The sequence below is a fragment of the Ornithorhynchus anatinus genome, chromosome 4 (genome assembly GCF_004115215.2).
Source record: "Ornithorhynchus anatinus isolate Pmale09 chromosome 4, mOrnAna1.pri.v4, whole genome shotgun sequence".
NCBI lineage: Eukaryota > Metazoa > Chordata > Mammalia > Monotremata > Ornithorhynchidae > Ornithorhynchus > Ornithorhynchus anatinus.
Genome location: NC_041731.1, coordinates 32497341 through 32523907, shown reverse-complemented (window position 1 = coordinate 32523907; position 26567 = coordinate 32497341). Strand labels below are relative to the sequence as shown.

At 50.2% G+C, this 26567-nt stretch overlaps 1 protein-coding gene across 9 annotated transcripts in view; it reads right to left on the bottom strand.

Moving 5' to 3' along the window:
- Positions 1-21681, bottom strand: part of SPTAN1 (spectrin alpha, non-erythrocytic 1) — a 71423-nt gene extending 49742 nt beyond the window's left edge. For 7 of the 9 annotated variants that reach the window (XM_039911761.1, XM_029062508.2, XM_029062513.2 and 4 more), the window contains exons 1-8: positions 18197-18244; positions 9651-9890; positions 8476-8601; positions 3210-3350; positions 2330-2476; positions 877-1010; positions 384-528; positions 148-302 (exon numbers count right to left, since the gene is read on the bottom strand). In XM_039911761.1, coding sequence (XP_039767695.1) covers positions 148-302; positions 384-528; positions 877-1010; positions 2330-2476; positions 3210-3350; positions 8476-8601; positions 9651-9890; positions 18197-18229 — 1121 coding nt within the window. In that variant the 5' untranslated portion in view covers positions 18230-18244. Of the gene's footprint in view, positions 1-147; positions 303-383; positions 529-876; positions 1011-2329; positions 2477-3209; positions 3351-8475; positions 8602-9650; positions 9891-18196; positions 18245-21589 lie in introns of those variants that run through there. The other 2 variants (XM_029062509.2, XM_029062512.2) reach the window with 2 other exon arrangements.
- Positions 21682-26567: the final 4886 nt, after the last annotated feature.

The following is a 26567-nucleotide window of genomic DNA, read 5'->3' as shown; positions in this document are numbered from 1 at the left end:
AGCGGCGGGGGAACTGAAGTGTTTGGAACCTTGCCCTAAAACCTGAGCTGTTCTACCTCTCTCTCTCTCTCTCTCCTGCCCACAAAAGGATGGTTTGGGAATGCAGAGGTTGGCGGGCGGTGTGGTTGAAGGCTTTTTATTTTTCACCTGTAGGAATCATTGAGGCGAGCGTGTCTTTCTGCTGCCAGGGTGCGAATCTGTTCCCAGTTGGCAATCAGTTCCTCCCGCTTCACTTGGATCTGGGATGCACTCATTGGGTGGGACTGCTGCAGGCGGTCCGCTTCGGCACACAGGGCTTTCACCTAGACACGCAGCCACAGTCAGATCCTGCTCTCTGGGCCGCCTCGTCCCTAGGGGATCAAATCCCAGGCCCCGGGACCCACCTTATCCTCTAAGGCCGCGAGATCCCTCTCCAGTCCCTCGTGCTTCCGCAGCAGGGCCTGTACGCTCGCCAAGTCTCGGCCGAAGTCATCGGAGGCCATCAACTGCTCCTTCTCCTTAATCCAGCTGATGGTTTCATCCACATCCCTAGAAAACAAAGGCCCCCACTTAGGCGACCGATCCTAGGGCTCTGCTAGGGGGAGCAGGAGCCCTCAGGAGGGAAAATATGGAGGAGGTAACTGGCAGGATTCATGCAGAGTCGAATTCTCCTTCAGCACGACTGTGGCTCAGTGGGAGATGCTGGCTACTACCGGCCCGTACAAGAACCACGGGAAAGAGGCCTGGCCGGGTCCCATATCAACCAACGGTATTTATAGAAGACTTAATGCGTGCTGGGCACCTTACGAAGCACTTGGAAGAGTACAATACAGCAGAACTGGTAGCCACGTTCCCCACCGACATCAAGCTTACAGTCTAGAGGGACTTTTCCGATACCTGTTAAAGCGCTGAACTTCAGCCGCCCCAAAGAGCTTTCCCTGCCTCTGCAGGGCCAAGCCCTTCAGCCGTTGCCAGCCCGCATTCACTTCGTCCTGCTTGCTTTTGATCAGCTCCTCCTCGGGGTGCTGCTCCTAAAGAGGTGAAAACAGCCAGGGGTGGGAAATTTAGTCAAAACCTTTGGATCTCTCTCCAGCTTCTATGAGTTTAGAGAAAATCCTGGTAAGGGAACTCCCATCAAAATATTCTTTCGGAAAAACCCTGACACCTCTGGGAACGGGAAACCCGGGGCAGGGAGTCTGAATCCTGGATCTACTCGGTAACCAGAAGCAAGTTCCTCTCTGATCCTCAGTTCACTCCTCCTCTGCCCACCTCACAGAGAAAAGCAGTCTTGGAGATCAGCTTCAACAACTTCACTTAGAGAAGCAGCGGGGCCTAGTGGAAAGAGCACGGGCCCGCGAGTCACGAGACATAGGTGGGTTCTCAGCCCGTCTCCACTGGGTGACCTTGGGCGAGTCACATTACTTCTCTGGGTTTGTTTTCTCATCTCGAAAAGGGGAAGACGATACCTGTTCTCTTTCTCTCCCCCCGCAGACTGTGGGACAGGGACTATGCCTGCACAAAGTATTTTGAATCTACCCCAGGACTCAGTAAGGTATTTGGTAAAAGCTTAAATACCTCAGTTATTTTTATCCACTCGGCTAAACTTTCAATGAGCCTAAAAAGTTTACATTGGTTCCTTCCAACCTAAAAACAATCCCACTGCCTTTGATCCCAATAGCTTGTGTTCCTGAAATTAGGCAGAACCATCCTCCGGACCTAAATTTCCTGGAGTACTGAAAACCTAGCTGAAAGGACTGGCAGAGTTCATATCTTTCTTTTCAAGGCCGCACTACCTGATATTTTTATTTTTTTACATCTGAGGCACCTCCTAATTTGCTTCATGTTCTGTTTTACTATGCAGGACAGAAGCCCTGTGGCAGAGGGGAGCGATGGGGTGTTTGTGGAAGACTGCCAATTCCTTCTGAGAAAATGCTCCCTGCCACACCCGCCTCTGAGAAACTCTCCCTGGGCCCAGCTCCAGTTGCCCAAAGCATCCCTGAGCCCCACCCCCTCTGCTCTACTGCCATTGGCTCCCTCCGCAGGTGGAGAAGACAGAACTCAAATGAACTCTGACATTCCTACTCGAGATAATAAGCCTGACCTGCTCACAGAGGACAAATTCTCTCCCACCCTGGGGCCCCAAGACCATGGCGGGCGACTGACCATGGGCCTCCATCACCCAATTTCCACTGGATCCCAGGTTCCCGGAAATAAAATTATACATTTGGCTACTAAATATCCCTCGGACACCCAAAGGTTTTGCATTCACCAGGAAACCAAACTCGTTTCCTACTGGCCGAATTCACGATGGTGTTTCGGGCACCAGGGGCGAGACGCTTCTGATCTTTACCTGAATGAGTTTGGCAGCGAACTGGTTCACTTCATTGACTCTGTCCTCATGGGCTGCCATATCTGTCTGAAACTCTTCAAATTTCTTCTGCAGAACTTCCACGTGCTCCAGGTCCTGGCCCAGCTCCTCAGAGGTGACGATCGCTTCCTAGCCAGGAAGCACAAAGCAGAGCTAAAGTCTACCCACAATGAACAGAGCTATCTGTCCCCATCACCTTCCTGTGGCGACAGGGACAAACCAATACAACCACCGACCTCTTGTCCATGCCCTGCCTGGGGCCTGGAACTCCCTCCCCCTTCATATCCGACAGACCACCACTCCACCCGCCTTCAAAACCCTCCTAAAAATCACATGTCCTCCAAGAGGCCTTTCCAGACTAAGCCTTCATTTCTCCTTCTCCCTGTCCCTCCTGCGACGTCCTCGCACTTGAATTTGTACCCTTTATTCACCTCAGCCTCAGAGCACTTGTATTGGAATTTTAATGTCCATCTTCCCCTTTAGGCTGAAAGCTCACTGTGGGCAGGGCACATGTCCACCAACTGCTATATTGTGCTCTCCCAAGCATTTAGTACAGTGCTCTATGCACATTCAGTGCTCATAAAAACCACAGATTGATACAATAGAAGATGGAGCCCTTTGCCTGCCCTCTGAGAAGAGAACGATATTCGTGCTGAGATTTATGGTTCATTTCCTCTTTAGTTTAGAGGTCAAAGTCAGAGGTGCAGCTGGGGCACACGGAGGGTGGAGTGCCCCAGGACAGGGCGTGCTCGCTGCACAAGCCACTTGGAGCTTCCTTCTTTGTCCTCATCTACTCTCAAAACCCCACTGATGGGGGCAAAGCCTTCCCTGAGTTCTCCCCAACACAGAGACGAGAACACACCTTGTCATTGATCCAGTCCATCACGTCTTCGCACTCTCTTAAGTACTGCACCAGCTTTTGGGCCTGCAGCAGTTTGATTCCTTTCTCCCGCATCTTCTCCAGCAGTAACTCCCATTGGCGATGCAGCTCCATTAGGCGGGTCTGGGTGGGGGGTAGTGATGGTGGGGAGTGGAGGGATTAAGAGAATCAGCCTCAGGCATTACAACCAGGTGGTGGGAAGCTGATCATTTGAGGTTTGACTCCTACAGTTCCAAAACTGTTGAAACTGTCACAGGCATCTAACCAAAACCCTCTATTCTCATGACGAACACCCCAAGTTAAAAGGGGGCTGTGACTTAAACCTCCAATGGAAAACAAATGAACAGATTCGGTGGGTTTTACAGATTACAAAATGAATGGGACTGAAGATCAGAAAGTGGGATCCAGGACCCCCGGGGTTCCTGCCGTGGTCTGCTGGGTGCTGCCCCAGAGAAGTCAAGTGCCTTGTCCAAGGTCTCACAGCAGACAAGAAGCGGACCGGGAGTTCTTTCACGTCGCTTAAGCACTTGGGTACCCACACCCCCAACTGCTGCGCTACATACCCATTGCCCTTATGTACTTAGTACAGTGCTAAGCACATAATAAGCTGCGTGGCCAAGTGGATAGAGCACGGGTCTGGGAGTCAAAAGGACCTAGGTTCTAATCCTGTCTCTGCCACTTGCCTGATATGTGGTCTCAGGCAAGTCACTTCACTTCTCTGTGTCTCAGTTACCTCAACTGTAAAATGGGGATTAAGACCGTGAGCTCCAAGTAGGACACGGACCATGTCTGACTTGATTATCTCCTATCTATCCCAATGCTTAGTACAGCACTTGGCACATAGTAAGTGCCTCCCCAAACTAAGCCCTCCCTTTCCTCCTCTCCCACTCCCTTCTGCATTGCCCTGACTTGCTCCCTTTGCTCTTCCCTCCCTCCCAGCCCCACAGCACTTACGTTCATGTCTGTAATTTATTTATTTGTATTAATGTCCGTCTCCCCCACCCTAGACTGTAAGCTCGTTGTGGACAAGGAATGCGTCTGTTTATTGTTGTATTGGATTCTCCCAAGCGCTTAGTACAGTGCTCTGCACACAGTAAGTACTCTACAAATACAATTCAAAGTGTTTAACAAATACCATTTAAAAAAAAAAAAGAGGGAAGGTAACGTCTCAGGGGAGAGAAATAACAACTCATTAAAATGGAGTTCTCCAGCGTCTTTTTTGTGCTGCAACTTGTGGCCCACAGACTACCCCGAACCCACATTACCACAGAAACCGGTACGGCGGGACATCTCGAACCACTGAGGCGGCTCCGGGGCGAGCTCCCCCAGGGCAGCCCGGGCAAGCCCGTGAGAGAATGCTTTCCCTCTTTTCACAACTGAAGGGCAGCGAGAAGCTTAGTGTCCTTGGTAGGCTGAGGGACAATCCCACCCAGGGTACTACAGTAAAAATCCTGGTCTGTCAGTAGGTGCTTAGTACAATGCTCTGCACATATTAAGCGCTCAATAAATACCACTGATTAACTGATTACCAGGGTGGTCAAGAGTGATATGGCAGATAGAAGAGTTTCCTGCTATTCAAACCCCATCCCCTCCCCACTGGTCATCACTCTTAGCAGGACTTCCCAGATTCTGTGCCAGTCAGGCCCAGCTCCTGAAATTTAGTCGGATGCCCAACGGGTTCTTAGGACGGGTAAGAAAGTTGCTTTGATCGCTTAGTTGGTGACCTGTGACATTTGGTACTTGCCCCATAGCACCTTATGTCCAAATCTATACATTATATATGATAAACGATTTATTCAATTATTATTCAATATCTATCTCCCCCTCGAGACTGAGCTAGCTGTGGGGCAGGGAATTTGTCTATTTTTGTATTGTACTCTCCCAAACGCTTAGTGCAGTGGTCTGCCGGCAGTAAGTACTCCACTGATTTAATAATTAATATAGTATTTGCTTAGCACTTACTATGCGCTAAGCATTGTTCTAAACACTGGGGTACATACAAGGTAATCGGGTTGGATCCCCCATCCCGCATGGGGATCCACAGTCTTAATCCCCAACTTACAGATGAGGTAACTGAGGCCTAGAGAAGTGAAGTGAGTTGCCCAAGGTCACAGCAGACAAGTGGCAGAGCCAGAACTAGAACCCATGACCTTCTGACACCCAGGCCCATACTCTTATCCACTAATAATAATAATGATAATGCTGGTATTTGTTAAGTGCTTACTATGTGCCAAGCACTGTTCTAAGCACTGGGGTAGATACAAGGTAATCAGGTTGTCCCACGTGGGGTTCACAGTCTTCATCCCCATTTTACAGGTGAGGTAACTGAGGCACAGAGAAGTTACACTTGCCCAAAGTCACAGAGCTGATAAGTGGGAGAGCCAGGATAGGCCACGCTAATTGACTCAGCTCAGTTCATCATCCTCCACAAGGCAGCCAGGGGTCATAAATGCTCAACTTCCCCAAACGGCCCATCAATACCCACAGAACAATCTCCCCAGCCTCTCTGGGTTCGGTGGGCACTGGTCTGGTGACGCTTAGGATGGCACACGTCTAGCCACAACCTGAGCCCATGGTTGTGCCGCCCCAAGACGTGGGGAGTTTTTAAGCGCCGTGAGGGGGAGCAGAAACACCAAACGGAAAAAGCACACACAGGAGCACTGACAGGAAAGAGCCCGGGCTCCACCCATCCTCGAGGGGCCCACACCCTCCCAACGGCCCCTTGAAAGTCAAGTCACAGAGCCTGCAGGAGAAGGGGCCTGGGCGTGGGCTCTGAGGGGACAGGGACGGCTCTCTAAACTGAAAGATCTACAGGTAGAGAGTGAGAGAAAGCTCGCACAAAACAATACACTTCCACCACTGTCCGCTTCCAGTGCAAATCATCACACGGGGAGGAAGACGGAGGCATGCCGAGGGAGTCTGGAGGACTGCAAACACGTCACCTACTTGGATGTGAGACCCGACGTGGGTGGTGGTCACTATGGGACGACAAGCGGTCCGGTACGGCGTGAAAGTCTGAACCGGTGACAGACAGGTTACCCGGGAGGGAGGACTAGAACCCGCCCCCTCGGCCCTTTGCCCTTCAGCCCCCCTGCGGGGGAATGGCTTCTACCCTTCTACCTTGTATATGTATATATCTGTAATTTATTTATCTATTTCTATTAATGTCGGTCTTCTCTTCTTGACTATGAGCTTGCTGTGGGCAGTAATGTGTCTGTCTGTTGTTATACTGTACTATTATATTATACTCTCCAAAGCACTTAGTACAGTGTTTTGCACACAGTAAGTGCGCAATGAATACTTTCGCTTGCCTGAGTCAATTCTGACAAAGGAGGGATCCAATGACAGGGCTAAAAACCTCTGGGGGAGATGGAACACGAAAGCACGGATTAGAGGAGAGTGCTTTTCCCAAATTAAAAATGACGTCATCAGAACCGCACCTGTTCAGGAGGAATAACTAAAACAAAAAGACACCTCACCCTAAAAATGCATTCCGCATTCCTAGCAAGTCTAAATTTTCATGCCATGGAAGAGAGAGGGGGGCCAAGCCAGGCAACCAACTTTAGGGACGAGATCCCCTACCTCCTGTTGAGTTTTTTCTCTCACAACCGAAAGCATTTTGAGACGAGTTTTACAAGCTTATGATTGTGTGAGAATGTGGGCAGGTGAGAGGGTGGGGGGAGGCGGTACTAGTCTGAACAAAGAACCCATAGTCAAAACTGACGGGCTGATTGGCCGGAAGAGAAATTCTGGTCTTGGGACCGGTGGATTTCTCAATAGGACTCTGATGCAAACGGCAAGAGTTTTCAAATAGGCAGAAGCCGGTGAAACTACAGGAATGTCAACAGAGCCAACAGGCCCGAAAAACAAACACAGGCTGAAAAGGAGGAGAGGAGAGGAGTAAATGAGATCAAGGAGAAGTGGAGGGAAAAAAACCATGATTAAACATTTCCTCGAAGTCAGCAGCTCTTATGCTGCTCAGCGAAGCCAAGGGTACTGCTGCCCCGGGGAGCACGGGGGTCTGAATTTTAATCACAGCTAATGCCCTGGATGACCCAAAAAAAAAAAAAGCCATCCTGCTGCAGGACTCGGTTTTCTGCTCAGTAACTAAGGAGGAGGCAGAGTAATTTTTGTACATCTTGGCAAGACTACTACAATTGTCCAAAGGGATTACTGAATGACAGAAATGATTGTAAAGTGCTTGGCAAAAAGGAAAAGCTGGGTAAATTACGGCTAATACAGATAATGAATAACTGATCCTTGCTTTGCTGGTTGCTTGTACCATCTCATTACAAGATTACAAGCTATGTAGGAGGGAGGGAGGAAGGGAGAGGGAGAGAGAGAGGGAGGGAGACAGAGAGAGAATGAATGGGATTGGAGGATGAATGTTTATGATGGCAGTCAGGGGTGGGTGGAGGAAGAAGAGTTTCTATTGAAGGGTAAGAGTTGAACACTGATTAGGAGCTTCCTGGTTAAAGGGGAAAGGGGAATATGGGAAGTCAAGGCTCTCATAAAGCTTTGACCAGAAAGGAAGGGGCTGACCATTTTTAAAAGAGTTGGGTTTGAGCAAAAAGTGGAAAGTAAGTGAGAGGAAAAACCAAGGCTCTGAAGGACAGCAAAACGGAGCATCACATGCAGAAAAATAGCTGTGCATCTCATCCCATAGAGGAAACACTTGCATTTTTCCTCATTATCCGGGTGCTACGAGTTGCAAAATGAGGGAAAGTAGGATCCATTATTCCTCCAAATCCCTTGTAACAGCAATGAAGCTGACTAGAAAAGGCCCAGTAGAACAGACAATAAAAAGGGCCGGACTGGCTTCTCACCTCTGGCCTCAGAGCCTGACCCATCGCCTGGGGATCTAACAGCTACCGCCCATCATTCTGCTTTGTCTATCCCCAATCTGCCAACTTCGGACTCAAGGAGAGACCCGGAGTCCCTGGTGAGGAAGCAACATTGAAAGCCCTTCAAAGGGAACATTTTCCCAGGGCCTTTGGTGAGTTCTAGCCTCATCCCTTTGATTTCCATCTCAAGCCACTCACTGAAATCTTCTACACAACTGACTGACGTGGATAAAATGTCACATCTAAAATCTCATCAGTCTATTTCTGCCATAGCACTGCATTCACTAAATAGACTGCTCTCCAAAAGGAATGGTAATTTCCTCCCTGCCTCCGTAATTAGTCTGTCGTCACTCCCCCACGTTCCTTCCCCACGGAAGCCACCCTCCCTGGGCTCTGGGACTCACTCGTATAGTCTCGGATGCAAAATGTCCTTCGGAGATCATCAGGTTCCCGGTCTCATCCAGTTTAACGATGGCTCCCGAGTTGGCTTGCACTTCGGCTTCAAAGGCTTGGTGCTTCTGAAGCTTTCCCTGCAGGTGGAAAGCACACAAGAGATCGTCTCAGCCCTTGCTCCTGTCCTGAAAAAAAATCGATCCTCCTCCACACCAACATGACTTAATATCCCACCTGGTTCCATCCCTCTCGCCTATGGGTCCAAACACCTTGTCATTAACTTTGAACCTCGTGGCAGCCACCTCAAGATTTAAAGCCTACACCACATCAAATGTTTGGTCAAGGGAATTCAATTAGTGCTTACTGTGGGCAGAGCACTGGACTAAACACTTGGGAGAGGATAATACACAGGGTTGGTAGATGTGTGATCCCTGCCTGCCCGCAAGGAGTTTACGATCTAGGGGACTCCTAATAAAGTCCCACCCACATTTCCAGTTTGTCAGCTGATCCCACTGGAGATGCTCGAAAACTTCCCCATTTACGGTCACAACAGGGTCTCAGAACTCAACATCGACGTGGGAGGGAAGCCAACTCATTAACTGAACACATCCAGTTTATTCTGGGAAGAGTCATATCAACACCATTTTCCTGCTGGGACGTTTTAGCCGTGATTTACCCTAAAACAATCATTCCTCTTTGTATCCCTTTTGAAATCAATGGGTCACTGAAAGCAAACTCTATATTTTGTTGTACATTCTGCTTTTCTGCACCTTAACATAGCTAGCCTTCTAGACCCTTCTGGGGACACTCAGTCCAATCCCCTGCTTCAATCAATAGCATTTATTGAACGCTTACTATGTGAAAAACAGTGTATTAAGTGCTTGGGAGAGTACAATATAACAGAATTAGCAGGCACATTCCCTGCCCATAACGAACCTACAGTCCAGAGGGGCCTTGAGACAAAATGTTCAAGATAGAAGAGTGGAAGCTTATTTTTTAAAATCTGTCTTAGAAAAACACTCCGGGGACTTAAGTCACCCCATGTCCCTTCTTCCTTTGGACTAATCTAAATTTCTCCTGCCAAGATTTAAGCCAACTTCTCATGACTCTATTCTCATTTTCCCTCCGTACCTCCCGCTGACGGGGCTTTGGAGCAAAGGGACCCGAGAAGGCATGTAGGACATACCTGCAAGTTGGTTGGGTCTTTGTAATTCTCATCGGATGCAATCTGCAGCTTCTCCTGGATCCATTTCTCCAGCTCGTCGGCATCCCGCTGGAAAAACTGGAATCGGTAGGAATCCTCAAGCTTCTGGCGCCTGAGGGTCGACAGCTCCTTAAAACGATGGTAGCGGTCTAAGACCTGCTGCCGCCTCTCCTGGATGTCCTCGGCTGTTTCCAGCACCTTGACCCCACTCGGGTCCATTTTCTGAAACGACAAAAACACTGGGGTAAGGACCTCGGAGGCCAAAGCAGGGCCCCCTGGGAGAGGGTGAGAGGGGTTCATTTATGGTCTCCAGAAATTCCCACCATTACCCCAAAAGGCCTTCCAAAGAAAGATTATTTTATACCAAAGCATGGAATTAATAGTGCAGCTTCCCCCCCCTTTTTTTTTTTTTTTTAAGGCATTTGTTAAGCACTTACTGTGTACCAGGCACTGTACTAAGTGCTGGGGTAGATACAAGCTTATTAGGTTTGGTCACAGTTCTTGTCCCACTTGGGGGTCAGTCTTAATCCCCATTTTAAGGATGAGGTAATTTAGGCACAGAGAAGTTAAATGAGGTCACACAGCAGCAAAGTGGTGGAGACAGCATTAGAACCAGGTCCTTCTGACTTCCAGGGCTGTGCTCTATCCACTAGGCCATGCTGCTTCTCATTTGTAAAGGACAGTTCCAGATAAAAACATCACACACACACACACACACTCTTTCTCCCTGCCGCCCCACCGCCCCAACCCCTCTTCTATTTAGTCATTAACCTCCAACACCTTCACCAAGATATTTACAATGGTACATAAACATATTTATCAAAAGGCTGGACACCAAATCAGGCAGAGGAAGATGTGAAAAATTCGGATGGGATTAAAAGTATTCTTCAGGTATATATCATTGCTTCTTAAAGGGGCTTTGAGATGTGACAGATGTTTTCTCTCACATTCACAGAATCAATACCAAGTCAACTCAAAACACCCTTTCATCTATTGGCTCTCATTTCCTTGTAGGGAAATGGAAGAATTACTCACTCCCTTCCTCGGCAATTCAAAAGTCAAATCTTTTGATGGGAACTGCCCACCTCCAGGCCTTCAGCTGCCAGGCTTTCTATTAACGGAGGACGGTAGAATCACTCATCTCCCATAGTCCTAAATTCTGCCCAAACAGTTTCCTCAGAGTTGAGGAGTCCATTAAAAAAAGGGGTGTCGTAAGAAAAAGCATGACTTTATCCCTTTTCCCTCCAAGCATATGTACCCAGTAGTGTAGGGGCTCTCCTCCCCTCCATTTGTTTCAGGGTGCACAGCCCAGCTGGGCGCAGCCTGTCAGTTGTGGAGTGGTGGAAGACTGCGGGGGGTGGGACGGGGGCAGGAGAAAAGGGGACGAAGAGGGGAGGCGGGCTGTTGTCTGGTGTGTCAGCCCTCCTTCCTCTTCCAGACTGAGCCCACTCCCTCCCAGATGGTCAAATGCCCACTTGAGGGCCTAGATTTTTAACTCCCACTTTTCATTCATTCAATATTTATTGAGTGCTTAATGTGTGTGGAGCACTGTACAAAGCGCCTGGGTGAATACAATACAACAATAAACACATTCCCTGCCCACAATGAGCTTACAGTCTAGAGGTGGGGGGCAAACAGATTTTAAATAAATAAATGACAGATCTTTACATAAGTGCTGTGGGGCTGGGAGGGGTGAGAAAAAAGGGAGCAAGTCCCAGGATCAAGTTTTTCTGAGTGGCCCCAAATATGCATTTATTCTTAACCAGGTCACTGGGAAGTTCTATCCAAATGTAAATCCCAGAGGTGGGATCCGATCTTCCAGTTTGACGAGCTGGAAGTGGAAGGAACGGAAAGTACACAAAGATCCAAAGTGCAATGGGCCATTTCATTCTCCAGACGACTCTCCAGACGACTGCTGCTGTTGGAGCCAAGTGAGGTTTGGGGGGAAGAAGGCACATTGACTCTCTTAAAATGCAGAGCATGTCTGAGAAGTAGCGTGGCCTTGTGGATAGAGCAAGGGGCCTGGGAGTTAGAAGGATCTGGGTGCCAATCCCAGTTCTGCCACCTGTCTGCTGTGTCACCTTGGGCAAGTCACTTCACTTCTCTGTGCCTCAGTTCCCTCATCTGTAAAATGGGGATTAAGACTGAGAGCCCCATGTGGGACAAGGACGGTGTCCAAACTGATTACGCCAACGTTTAGTCCAGTGCCCGGCACGTAGCACGAGTTTAATACCTAAAAAAAAAAAAATGTTGGCTCTAACCAGCAATCACATCGACATCTTTCTCTTCACCCATTAAAATGTTGGGGACGGAAAGAGAGATGGAGAAAGGGGCGGGTGAAGGCTCCGGGGGAACCAAGGCAGAGAAAGTCCAGGAGAAAGTGGGCCTTCTCCCACTGACTAACACACAAGTGGGAACGGGACCCTTTCATGACAATCCCGAGTCTCCTTTTAGCTCAGCACGGTAGCCACGGTGGAGGGAAGGGAAGCAGAAGATGAGGGAGGACGGTGTGCCACTGTGCTGGTGCCACGGGACTTTCTTTGCAGCCTTCTTCAAAGCAGCCTCTTCAAGGACAGGTGATCCCTGGGCCCCCAACACAGAGTATGTGGGGTGGGCATCCAGGGTAGCTGCCCTTCCACCCAAAGCAGATCTGAATGCAGAAATAAATGACCTAAGAGATGCTGCCTTTAATGAGAAATTTCCATTTCACCTCTCCCAGCTTGGTTTCCAAGTCCCAGTGTCTCCAGGCAGAAATTTTCCTGCCACAATCCTCCACTGGTAGGGATGACGAGGAGATATGGCCAATGGACATCCAGTTCATGTTCCGGCCATGTGAAGAGACTCTCGAGGGAGAAGAGTTTATGGGGCTTGGGGGGGGTTGCTCTCTGGTTTCTTCTCCCACTCCCCCCATGGCCTGGAAGAGGCCCTCGGGGAGGAGAGTGTGGGTGTCTTTCTCTGCTGAACCCCGATTCCCAACTGCACTGCGGCAATTTTGAAGCTGGGGAAGACCAGCTTTCCATGCTTTCGTTTTCCAAGTTGTAAAACTGGGTGTTTCCTCTGTAGCTTTCCACGCTACACTCATAACTCAAACGACAAAGCCAGCAAAGGCAGCACAGAATGGAGGAACCCAGCCAAGCGTCGATCTCATTAGCAAGGCTGAATCACATTTGACGCTTCAGTCCAAGGTAATCTTGGATCTACCAGAGGGCAACATTTTCTGGGAAACCAGCTGCTCTTTTCGCTGTGGTTTTCAGTGGTCCAGAGGTGTCATGGAGAAACGGAGGCACAGGGTCTTATCTCCAACATCCTGACGGACCTCGGTGGCCGAGTTAATAATAGTCGGGAAAGGAGGGCTTCAAATAGTTTCACAACCACAAAGAAGAGAGGGTTCTTGTGACGATGTGTACATCTGAGTAGACAGAGTATATACCTTGGATGCATTTACACTGACATTCTTTTTCCACTGCCACCTGGGAGCAAATGATGTTCTGGAAGATTGACCCAAGGATGCAGTGAGAGAATATGTTGATTACAACACCGCCACCTTATATTTATTAAATTGCCTTTCTCTAGGGAGATCAGCTCACTTTCCAGACAGGATCTTATTTATCCGCCCTTCCCCAAGGGCTGGCAGGGGGCTAAGGAAAAACCAAAGCTAATTCTCACTCTACAAATTAGCAAAATAGGGCACAGGAATAGTCAGGTGACCTAACTAAGGTCACAGAGAAAAGTCAGGGGTAGAGCCAGAAACAGAGATCACAGGTCTCCGCACTGTACACCTGTGCCGACCCCCTTTTTATGGTATTTATTAAGTGCTTACTACATGCCAGGCACTGTACTGAGCTCTGAGGTGGATACAAGGTTGGACACATTCCATATCCCACAGGGGTTCACAGTCTTAATTTCCACTTTACAGATGAGGCAACTGAGGCACTTCTCTGTGAAGTGAAGTAATAATACTGTTGGTATTTGTTAAGTGCTTACTATGTGCAGAGCACTGTTCTAAGTGCTGGGGTAGATACAGGGTAATCAGGTCGTCCCACGTGAGGCTCACAGTTAATCCCCATTTTACAGATGAGGTAACTGAGGCACAGAAGTTAAGTGAAGTGACTGGCCCAAGGTCACGGAACAGACAAGCGGTGGAACCGGGATTAGAACCTAGGTCCTTCTGATCCCAAGGCCCGTGCTCTATCTACTAGGCCATGTTGGAGAGGTAGGGCTAGAGGGAGCCGTGGAAGCAGCTCCAGTGACTGAAGTGCACGAAGGAGAAGAGGTGATTTCATCTTCCTCTTCGGGAACAAGGTGGGAGGGATCATCTTGCTCCTCTTTACCTTATGGGAACGCCAGGAGGGCAAGTGAATAATAACAGTGTCGCTTCTGGGTCGCCGGCAGAAAGGGGATATTATGTCCAAGGGATCATTATTGCCGGGTGATTAAGCTTCCTTAAGACCCAGCCCTCTCTGGGGTCTGTACACTTACGGTGGCCACGGAAACCTCCGCGAACCACCATAGGGCTTCAAGAGGATCTTCCCTGCAATTCCCCTCTAGACAGTAAGTTCACTGTGGGCAGGGAACGTGTCTGCCAATGCTGCTATACTGCATTCTCCCAAAAGCTTAGTACAGTGGCCTGCATACAGGAAGCACTCAATCAATACCACTAATTGATTGACTGTAAGCCCTTTGGGGGCAGGGAACACGTCTACCAACTCCGTTGTATTGCGAACACGCCTATCAACTTTGTTCTACTGTACTCTCCTGAGCACTTAGTACAGTGCTCACGGTAAGCGCTCGATAAATACGACCGATTGATTGATTCCAGGTCACCGCTGGTTTGACCTTCCACCAATCCGGGGAGGTGAGCCAGCCGGGCCCGCGGCTGGGATTGCCAACCTAAAAGGCCCTCTTTGTGGCCCCAGTGGAGTAGAGCGAGTCAATTGTGAAGCAAGTGCTTCGGCCGGACGATAATGGACTGTTCTTTCCCGCAGCGGGTCAGCTGACGGCGGCAGGTCGGGGCTCTGCCAAGACCCAAACGGCAGGCGCCCGGCAGCGTGAAAGTCATAGATGCTGCGGAAGGAGGTGGTGTGCACTCAGTTTGCTCTTGCAGTGCTGAGGGAATCTGGGGCTGCCTCCACTTCAGCCTCATGGTGAGCTCAACTCTTTTTTTTTTTTAGATCGTATTTATTAAGCGCACAGTATGTGCCAAGCGCTGGGGTAGATACAACCTAATCAGGTTGGACGCAGTCCACGTCCGACATGGGGCTCTCAGTATTCAACCCCTTTTACAGATGAGGTCACTGAAGCACAGAGAAGTGACTTGCCCAAGGTCACACTGCAGACACGTGGAGGAGTGGGGATTAGGGTCCATATCCTCCTCCTCTACAAGGGTGGGCCGGGGACTGGGTGGCTGGGTGTTGGTGGGGGGAAGGGATACAGAGGTTGGAGGGTTCCAAAGCTACACAACTATAGCCGAGGGCTATTGTCGTCCCGAGGTGCTACAACCTCTTGCCCCGCACCAAGCCGGAGATAACTGTCCACGTTCTTGGACTCTGCCTACTCACATCGCATTCCTCCCGTGACTGCGAGCTGCCTGAGACTCGCTGTAGTTCAAGAAACCAGCCCCTCCCCTTGCAATATGCAGCAGGCTGATAAGGTCAGACTGGGAGACAGAAAGTTCCAGGCTGCTCTCGGAGCAAATGGGTTATTTCCTTCTTAAAGCCTCATGAAAGGCTGATCTGTCGACCTACCTCCCTCTAAAAAATGAACGCAAAGCCATACCACTTATTCTGTGTCTAACTGTTTCAAGACTCTTAGCTACTGTGACTGGCAAAAAACCTTCAGGTGCAAAGATTCATTCTCCAGCCTGCTCCTACGCCTAAAAAGGCAGACAACTGCTTATCTCTAGCACAGTGGCATACTCTGATTTCACAGTCCCTGATTGTAAGGAAATCTTAACTAGGCAAGTTGAGTTTAAGGCCTGATCTGGGGGCCCAAAAATCCATGCTTATTCAGTCACGATTCACGCTCACTCCCCTTTCGACTAATTGTAGGCACAAGATCAGTCCTTTGCAGGCAAATCAGAAGAGGGGTGAATGCTAAGCAACGCACGGGGAATATTCAATAGGGACCGACTATTTATAAATGCTGCAATGCAACAGTCATGATGTCAGCAACATCATTCAGCCAGGAAAAGCAGTTTGATCTTGGTGGGTTAAACAGGAATTTCAGTGGTGCCACCAAAGGGTGAATAACAAAAAATTATGAGCCCGTCAGCATTCTCGGGGAAAAAACAATATTCAGGAGTTAGTGGGGGAATAAAGACGGTCTGGGGGTTTTAAACTAGGTTCTAAACGTCTGGCTGGGAGCCAAATACTGGCAAGCCGGAGAATTTCTGAAACACGAGCACAGCTCTCCGCTAAGGATGCTGGTGGTTTCTGGATGTGGGGCTGTTAAAACAGCCTCAGTGTCTGAGGCTTCCTGTCGAGTGCCAGAGAAACAGCTGCTCCAGACGATTCGCGGTCCCCTCAGAATCAAAGAATGGCTTTTCGATGAACTGTATAGGGTAACGTCTCCCCAGTCTGGGTGGGCGCCTCTTGGCATTTTTAAGAGGGAGGGGAATTGAAATAAAGGTTATGGGAATAAGAAGGCTGCAGATGCAAACGTTTTCCGCCACGGGGTCTGAGCTTTTTGAACCCCGCAACCTTGATATCTGCATCGGGCTGCTGGCTGGGGGTTCTCCCTGGCTCGAAGAGCTTCAAAGACTAGGTGGCATATCACCTTCATTCGGGTCCCGGGGGGCAAGAGGAGGGCGGAAGGAGGGGAGTCGGGCGGGGTGGGCCCAGAAGTGCAGGGATGGTGGGAATCACAACTACCCTTTTCAGGAAACAAAACCATTTGGGACTTTGAATGCCTTTCAAAGCAGTCCATTTGACTCCAGCCTTCCAAACAGAAGGATGAAAAGTGATTTTTCTCCTCGGTGCCCTTTGGAGGCTCACTCCCACTTAGTCGGAATATTAAGGTCTTCAAATACCTAATGCACTCACCAAAGCAAAGAAATCTTACTGGGAGGGGGATTTTGACAACGCTTGGCCACATCCCTCTCCATTACTCCGGAACCGGTTAAGTGGGCCAAGGGGCCGCTGGCTCCACAAAAACCTCTGCAAAATTCTCAGACAGATGCCAAATGCGGTCAGTGAATGTCTAACAGGTTGATTTTTAGTGCTTAGTCAGACCTATGACATCAGCAACTGACAAGCTGGTTTTCCGGGGCTTAGAACAAACGCCCCTCCTTGCCAGATTTCCACCATGACCAGTTAAAGAACTGAATTCTGTGGACACATTTAGGATTGACTGGCCACGGGCTCTCAGTATACCTGAAATTCTCACATCAACAAAACTCCTGGGAGATTGCCTACAACATACTCGGCCTGGTCTTAGTTAGCGGTATCATTCGCTATCAGGTGAGCGGGTTTCGACCTTCGCTTTGGTTCCTCGGGCCATTTCTTTAGCTTTTGCTTCAAAGGAGGCAGAGGAACAGGGCTCTGCAAACAAGCTCTTGAGAAAGCCAATTATCCAGACTGCATTGCATCAAAACCCAGAAATGTCAGGTTCGGAAAGAACGTGATCTTTCGAGAAACTCGCTTCTGGACTTGTCCCAATCACTCCCTCACTGCTACTTACCTTTTCACTTGTAATACTGAGATGAGAGCACTTAACGTACAACATAAATGTTACTGTAATTCAGAAGTGGAAAATGCTATATGTTGTGGCCCTTTTAAGAGAAGTCTCACAGAGCAATACTAGGGATGATTTTTAAAGGGTGTGCTTTGAATTTTTCACCTTCAACCAGGGGACCTTTGAGCATTTCTAATTCCTCTTTCCCAGATTCTGGCTTCGGATTCTAAACTCCTATTTTGAAAAGTTCAACAGACTGTCTCAAAGGTAACAAATAAAACGGCTCTTTTCTGGACACATTGTAATGCTTTGTAAATATGTCATCTCTTTCATTCTTAGGGACACTGCAACAAGAGATAAGGTGGGTGGGGACAGGAAACAAACCCAAGTAGTCAACATACAGCAATTTAAATCCAAACTCCATTACTGTCCAGAGAAATCTGATTCGGATTCTTTTCCAAATAGCTAAGAGAGCCTGTTGCCTGCCTCCCCAACTCCCAAGCGAGAATTGGAAAAGAAAAAGGCCGAATCAACCAACGCCACATGCAAACTGCAATCCAGCAATGGGATGATTATCTATTCATGCGTCAGAGAGAGCAGGGTAAAAACAGGAGGATTCAGAAATTTGGGAGAAAGAGCTTTTGAGAATCCTCTGATCACCCACCACCAAAAAGATCCCCTGCAACCCTCCCTCCCCCCAAAAAGGAAACCCAGCCAATTGGCTCATCAGAAAGACCATTTGGGAAGGGTCTTTCTTTTCCCCCCTCACTCTTCTCTAGGTCACACAACTTCAACAACACTACAAGACAGGCAAATCCAAAAAAACCAACATTTCCCGCATGCTGGGTGCCAGATACCTGGACTCTGCGCTTACGAAACGATGACAACATGATGGAGGAATGCAGAGTCTAAACGGGGAGGGGGAAGATCACAGTAACACAGGCTGCTGAGGGCAAATGAAGCAACACGTCAAAAGGGGGTGGGGGTGGAGGGAGGAGGAAATGCCTATCACAGGTCCAGATCACAGGTCCATTCGGTCTTTGGAACTCTCCTCTCTTTCCTCCCCTTCGCTTCTCACCGTCTCATCACTGGGAGTGACCGACGGGCCACGTTGCTCCTCGAAAACCAGTTAACCCCCCACATTGTTAAAAGTGGACAGAGTCAATTCATTAAGACTTTTTTTTTTTTTTAAGTGACAGAAGTCTCAAATGGATGAAGCACCTTGAGGGAGAGGAACTCTAACCTTCCAGAGTTCAGAACTGTGCCTATTTCTTAGCTTCATTGAAATGCTGTTCCTGTTAAATGGTAATCCAAAGCAAGTAGAGAAAGGGGTGAGTCTTTCCAATTTAACAGGAGCAGTATTTCACTGAAGCCAGGAAATAGGCACGGTTTTGAATCACAAGTTATGACAGGGGTGAGGCTTGGGAAGAGGATGCTTTGATAGGCAGGGCTCTTCTAAAAAAGGCAACAACAGCCGAGAAGTAGTGTGGCCTAGTGGGCGGAGCACGGGCCTGGGAGTCCGAAGGACACGGGTCCTAGTCCCGTCTCTGCCACCTGTCTGATTTGTGACCTTGGCCAAGTCGCTTCACTTCTCTGTGCCTCAGTTACCTCATCCGTAAAATGGGGATGAAGACAGTGCGCTCCACATGGGCCATGGACTGTGTCTAACCTGATTGTCTTGTACCTTCCCCAATGCTTGGCACATAGTAAGTGCTTAAATACCATAAAACAAAGAAAAAGCCCAAAGAAAAAGCCCCACCCAACAACCCACGGCACGGTGGCAAGTGAATCCACCCTTCCTTTTCCAAAGGACCATTTGCGACCAAGCACTGGTGGGACGGGAATTCATGAAAAACAGGGGAGGTGCTGTGCCAAAGACCAGCTGCTCCATTCCACTGGCCTACCCATTCCAACGGCCGGATGAAGCTCTTTGCATTCTGTCCGCTAATTCCCTGGTATTGTACCCTCCCAAGTGCCGAGTACGGTGCCCTGCAATCAATGGTATTTATTGAGCGCTCACTATGTACAGAGCACCGTGCTAAACGTTTGGAAGAACGTGACCCAGCAGAATTAGCAGACCTGTTCCCTGCCTAGAGTTAGGCAGGGAAAGCATTGGATCAATACGATCGACGGATTGATTCTCCAGCTTGCATCTGTCATCAGGCTGCTGCATTCCAGGCTCCTGCACCGCTAGCTGCAGCTGATGTGCCCCTGCATACCTAGCGCAGTCCTTGCATAGCCGAGAGGAGATTGATTACTGAGGGAGGGGGGGGGGGGGAGGCGAGCAGGCCCAGTGCCCACTGGCCTCGATGTTGGCTCAGAAATGGCTGGATCGTGCCGGGCGGCAAAGGGTGCTCCACTTCCCAGCCAGCATCTGCGGCAGCCTGCCCCTCCCTGTTCTTTGGAGGCCTGACCCAGAGAACCAAAAAAAAAAGAAAAAAAATCTAATTTTCCAAGGAAGGGGAAAAAAAAAAACCCATTTCTTAAATCTGCGTCAAATGGCTCGGGCTGCCTCGGAGAGCAAATCACCAATTTCTCCCTAACCATCGTTCCTCTGCTGAATTGATCAAAAACACTGCACGACTCAGTAATTTGAGGATTAATTATTAAACCGATACCTCAGCCACGGGAATAGTTTTATACTTGACCAAAGCACCCGGGCCCTTCCGCCTTTTATCTAGGCCTCAGGAAAGCCACTAACAAGGTTTGAGAGCCCCACTGCTAATTATTGACCCACTTACAAAACAAAGAGATTTTTGTTACTTTCCCTCCCTGCGGAATCTACTGCAGCACAGCCTTTTTCCTGATCCCACTCAATATGACCTTTCCAAAGGACGGCGGTAAAGAAATAGATTAAACCGCCTCTGAATTTTCGCACCCCAATGCCTCCACCACTCTTCTCATCCCTGCCATTGTGCCGTAGCAAAACACGCAATCCTTTGTGCTTCCTTTTGCCTATATGTTCTTCTGGCCTACCGGTGAGTATAATCCTATCTGACGGCCAATTTTTCCACCCATCACTGACCGCTTGCAAACTCTCTCAATGGATTCCCTCAAATCGGGCCTGAATTTGAGGTCTTCCAACCGCCGGATCCGTAAAATCTCCGGACACTTTGCTGCTGCGGATAGAACAACAACAACAAAGAGCACCGTCTCCCTATCCATTACAGAGAGAGGTGACAGATCCATTTTCTCTATCGTTGCTGGGTTTCTTCTCATCCTCCCCTCCTCCTCCTTCTGGCCTTTTGGTTTTCTCAAAAGACCCTCCCTGGACCAGGGCCCACTACTTCTACCCGTTTCCAAAAGGCTACCTTTTGATCGGCAGAAATGAAAAACCATTCGCCGAGGACAGATCGACTTTTACCTTTTAATCGGCCGAAGGGAGACTGATTGAGCAAATAGTAAACTAAGTCCATGGTCTCCATTTTCAGACAAAAGGGATGCCTGGACCACCCTAAACCGTTCTCACTCATCACGACGCCCAGAAATAGGACTAGCCGGACTTTTGAACAACCTGGGGAGAAAGGGCTGTCCTATTTGGGCCTCGCAGGGGAAAACATCTGCTCGATGGCCTGCTATTTAAGCCCAACCACTGAAGTGGAAGCTTATGGGGATGTTTATGGGGAGAAAGGCAGCCAGCAGTCAGGAAAGCCCTGACCGAGAGACCTGACCTTCAATGGGGGAAGAAGGAGATGGAAAAGAGGGGTTGGGACCCTAATGATTTTATTTCCACGGTTGCACAGGCGGCTTCGAGGGGTTTGCAAATGCGGGGAGGATGAGCAGGGAGCTTGCACGGACGTGGGGCGAGGGGCTTCGCCCGATGTGGGCCGGGGTTGGGCGGGGCTGCTCGGAGGAGGCAGCCATTGCAGCTGGGATGGGAGGGCGAGCTGCCTTCTGCACGGGGCGAGCACTAGCCCGGGGGGCTGGGGCTGGAGGGGGAAGCACGGGGGGGCAACTGGGGAGGGGGAGGCATCACCAGCCGCCGGCGACGGGACCGTCCCCTTCCTCCCAGCCCCCTCCCCCCGTGCCAATCAATGACATTCCTGCAGCCGCTGCTCCGGGCGACCTGAGCGTTGCCCCCGTGCTCTGCAGGGGCGGAGCACCGAGGGGGAGGCGCCCCCCCCGCTCACCTAAGCGCTTAGACCAGTGCTCTGCACCGAGTAAGCGCTCAGTAAATAGGAGCCCCCGCCCCAGGACCACACCCCGCTGCCTGCCTCCGTTTCCCCGGGCTGGCCTGGCTCCCCTCTCACCGGCTCTGGGTGGGGGCGGTGGATGCTCTCCGAGTCCAGCCGAATCCAGCCGAGTCGAGCCGAGTCGAGCCGAGTCGAGCGCTCCCGCGGCGGCCACTGGGGGCGGCGCGCGCGCCCCGCGCCTTTATAGGCGGCCGGGCGCGCTCCGGCGGCGCGCGCAATCACGGGGGTGGGCGGAGCCAGGGAAGGGGGCGGGGCCTGGACCGCCTCGCCTCTGGGGCCGGAGACGAGGGCTTCCGGAAAGGACCGAAGGCGCTCGGAGACCACCGAAGGCGCTCGGAAACCGCCGAAGGCGCTCGGAAACAACCGAAAGCGCTCGGAAAGAGCCGAAGGCGCTCGGAAACAGTCGAAGGGGCTCGGAAACAGCCGAAGGCGCTCGGGTCCCTCCATCGGGCTCTCGGGCGGGGCACGAGGAGGCGGCCGGAGCGCAGAGGCCTCACGCACCGAGGCGCCTACGCCCAAGGCCTCAGTCGCGTTTATTGAGCGCCTACTCTGTGCGAAGCACTGTGCCAAACGATTGGGAGAGCAGACTATCACAGATATTCCCTGCTCCCAAAGTGCTTCCAGTCAGCGCCCTTTATTCCCCACCTCAGGATTCATTCCTTCGACTCGCATTCATTATTTATTGAGCGCTTGCTCTGTGCAGAGCACTGGACTAAGCGCTTGGAGTGTACAATTGGGCACCAGATAGAGACCATCCCTGTCCAAGGACGGGCTCACAGTCTAAATGGGGGAGAAAGACTGCAGAGTGAAAGAGAACAAAACAAAAACAAGACATCATCATCAAGATAAATAGAATCAAGGGGATGTACACCTCATTCACATAATAAATAAAATATACAAATGAGCACAGTGCTGAGGGGAAGGGGGAAGAGCACGGGGGGGAAGCAGAGGAAGGGGGGTGGTTCGGTCTGGGAAGGCCTCCTGGAGGAGGTGAGCTCTCAGTAGCCCCATATTTATTGAGCGCTTACTGTGTGCAGGGCACTGAGCTACGCACTAAGCTCTTGGGAAAGTACAATACAATAATAAAAGGACATTCATTTATTCAAGAGTATTTATTGAGCGCTTACTATGTGCTGAGCACTGGACTAAGCACTTGGAATGGCCAATTCGGCAACAGATAGAGACAATCCCTGCCCGATGACAGGCTCATATATTCCTCGCCCACTCTTACCCCCTCTCAGTCTGACCAGACGCATCCGCTCCCTTTAGAAATCAGCAGGCCGGGGCCTTTTTGGGAAAAGGGCAAGGCAGAAACCGACGCTTGGCCCTCAGTCACCCCAAAAGGTCTGGGTCGGGGGTTCGAGATGGCATTGCCCCTGCCCTCAGAGCACCAGGGCGGGAGGCTGCGGCGAGGCGCTGGGCCTGCTGCTCTGACCATTAAAAATATTTCCCTCCCTCCCACCCCCTGCATTGCAGCGGCTGCAGCTGGGGTGTGCGAAGATGGGATTCCTAGGGGAGGGGGGAAGGGAGAAAGGAGGTTGAAGGGGGGCCTCAGCCACAGCCCTCCGCCAGGAAAGAGACTGAAGCAAAAGCGGGAACGCCTCTTTCCTCCCCCGTTCCCCATCAGAGCAGGAGGAGGAGAGGGAGAAAGCATGACCCTCATTTTACGCGCAGGGGAGCGGAGGAGGAGAAGACCGGATACTGGGAGACCTTGTCCAGAGCTTAAATGGGGCAGGATCTCAGAAAACATCCAGGGCCACGATTTAGCAGATGTAGGGAGGAGTTGGGAAGGGGCGATTAGCTAGCCGGTCCCTTATGCCATCAACCGGGTAGATTTGGGTGTTTTTATTTATTTATTTTTTTAAAAAGATGCCTGGGCAACCTCCATAAAAGCAGGAGGAGATACACTTTTTCTAGAACCAACTGCATGCTGCAAAGCACTGAGATTGATAGAGAACAGAACCATTAGGAGCGACGCAAAAGCTGTCAGGGAGCCAAGGGGATCTGCAGAACTGGGCCTCTGCTGTCGTCTCTGCACCCGACACTCCCGCCTCAGCCTGATGAAGCGGCCCAGGTCATGAAATAAATATGAAAGGAGCCGCCTGCCCGTCTGCGCTAAACCTTGGGCTGGAGCCCAGCTCCGAGTCTCTGCAGTTAGCAGGTTGGGTTCCTCTCTCGGCTTGGAAAGCTGCTCGTGGTATCTCATCTCCTTCCTCGCTCCCCCTCCGCCCCCCGCCCATCAGTGCTGCATTACTGAAAGCAGGGAAATGTCTTTTCCCCGATGGAGTTGTCATCTTGCAGGAAGAAGAGTCCCTCTGCAGAAAAACAAGGCAGATCAGAAGCACTTCCTGCCATCTCCTATTTAAAGAACTCCCCACCACCATCTATCTGATTTTCCCCCCAGGGATGCAGGCCGGAGTCGTCATTTCCTTCAATATCCTCTCCCGCTTGGGGCCAGCCCAGCATTTCAAACAGAATATTCGGCTAAGAGACCAAGATGGCCTACCCCATCAGACCCCAGCGAGACAGCGGAGACAGCTGCCACCACTCAAATTCCAGAACTGCTTCACCAGCAAGAACCCGAGCTCTGATGGTGGGAGGTATCTATAAACAGACAGTTTTTGGTTTTTCCTTTCAAATCCCTCTGCCAACTTCATTCTTGCCCCTGTGGGAAATGTACAGCCGTCTCCAGGATGAACCAGAGAGATCCCAGAACCCTATTCCCGAAAAGCAGCGTGGCCTAGTGGACAGAGCCCGGGCCTGGGAGTCAGAAGGACTTGGGTTCCAATCCCAGCTCTGCCATTTGACTGCTGTTACACCTTGGGCAAGTCACTTCGCTTCTCCAAGCTCTCTGTTAATCATCTTTAAAATGGAGATTGAGTCTGTGAGCCCCATGTGGGATATGGACTGTGCCCAATCTTGTATCTACCCCAGCACTTAGTACAGTGCCTAACCCTAATAAATACAACGAAAAAACAACAAAAACCCACCCTGCTTTTCAAGACACATTAAGAATCAGTCCAACCTGATTTGCTTGTATCCAGCCCAGCACCTAGTACAGTGCCAGGTGTATGGTGAGCGCTTTACAAATATCACAACTATTATCATTATTAGTACCCTCCTTGCCTGGGGCTTGGGACCCACAGTGAAGCACATCAAAATGGGCACATTTCATTCTGATCAGGGGGCACACGGCCAGGCCTGGTTCCAACAGCTTTCCCAGCCTCTCCATCCCCAGCGAGCAATGAAGACAGCAACAGCCGGCCAGGCTCCTTGCCCTTGGTTCCCGGGGTGATGAAATGGAGGATGTCCGAGCCCAATTTGGCCCACTATCTCTGAGGTACGTGGCAGCCCCTCATCCCACCATAGGCCGATACCTCCCCAGCTCTAGGCTCAAGCCAGTCTTGTAAATAGGGGCAGCCACTTATTGGTGCCTAAGGTGAGCGATCACATCTCCAATTTCGGTCCGGTGGGCCCCCTGCCCACCCCGCAGCAGGCCTCAGGCCCGGCCGCCCCTGACCCAGAACCCCGCCTGGCCCCATCTAACCTCAGTGACTTATGGGCACAGTTCTGGCTCCTGGAAGTTGCCCTTTGTCCCTCCCCACCCAGGCTGGCCATTCTCCTCCCACGAGACGTGGGGCACCCTGGGTACGGGGCATTGCACAAAACCAGGGCTCAGTTCCCTGGCACCGCCCTTGTTCTCCCCCAGAAAAATTCCAACCTGTCAACGGCAACACCTGTGGCCAACATATATAATCAGGAGAGAAATTCAACTAAAAATAAAACACACCTCAGTCGGGCCTTAAACAGTGAAGGATCACACAGAAATTCAGAGCCAGGGTCTCTTCTTTGGGGGCAGAAAGCCTTGAAAATATTTTCTCTCCATCCCTGATTAGAATAACCAACATTTTACGTAATCCATTACTTGCCTGCTCCCCCAGGACAGGTTACGTTTTATGTTTCGGTGAGCATTGACTATTTCATTCATTCCACTCCTAGCAATAAGCAAGTTGAAAAAAAGTGTGTGCTGATGTGTCAGACAGGAAACTCAACCCTTTTTGAGTTTCAGCACGAGGGAGACAGTGCAGAGGGCAGGGATTCTTTCCCTAACAGTTACTATCTTTGAAGACCAGGACCAGATCCTGCAGAGGCTGACTGGAGAGAAAAATACAAGGCTGGTAAAAGTGTCATGAGACTTCCTAGACCACCCAGAAAAGTTTCTGCCCCTCTCACTAAAGCACTTAGATTGACCTTTAAGATGGGAGAGAGAAGGGAACACTTCCTGACCATGTGCAGGTAAGACTGGGCAATCGATAATGTATTGTGGGAAAAGATGGAAGACTACAAAAGCCACATGAGTTTTTTCACTCTTGGAAATATAGGACAACACCTTGATTACAGTCTTGTAAATAGGGGCTGTCTTGAGCTTTTTTGGGGGGGGGGGTATTTATTAAGTGCTCGCTATGTGCCTGGCACTAGTGTTAAGCGCTGGGGTAGATACATCAGTGAGACCCCAGTCAAATTTAAAGGACAATTAGGATCAGGACTGAAAGTTAAAAAAAATTAACTTGAGTGCTGATGGCAAATAGGCTTTCTGGGGTATGGAAAGAAGGCCGGGGGGTGGGGGACAGAAATCGGTGAAGGCAGAGGTGCTAAGCAGGCAGGCTTTCGGGGTTGCCATCCCCACACAGAACAGTCACTTAGGAACATTTTTTCTCCCCATATACTTAGGCCAGGGTCAGGTCAATGGAAGGATACAAAAAGGAGAAAGGGTTTACACTGCTTACTGCCCTCCTGCTGCTTTGATCCAGTCGGTAGACATTGTTGTGGACCAAGACTCGCACTTGCAATGTATAAAATATTGGCAACTGGAAAGGACTGGAAGTGCCAGTTGTAGGTAGGCAAGAAGTGAGAAAAAAAAGGTGAGAAGCAGCATGGCCTAGTGGATAGAGCCTGGGAGTCAGAAGTATCCAGGTTCTAATCCCACCTCTGCCACTTGCCTGCTCTGTGATCCTGGGCAAGTCACTTCACTTCA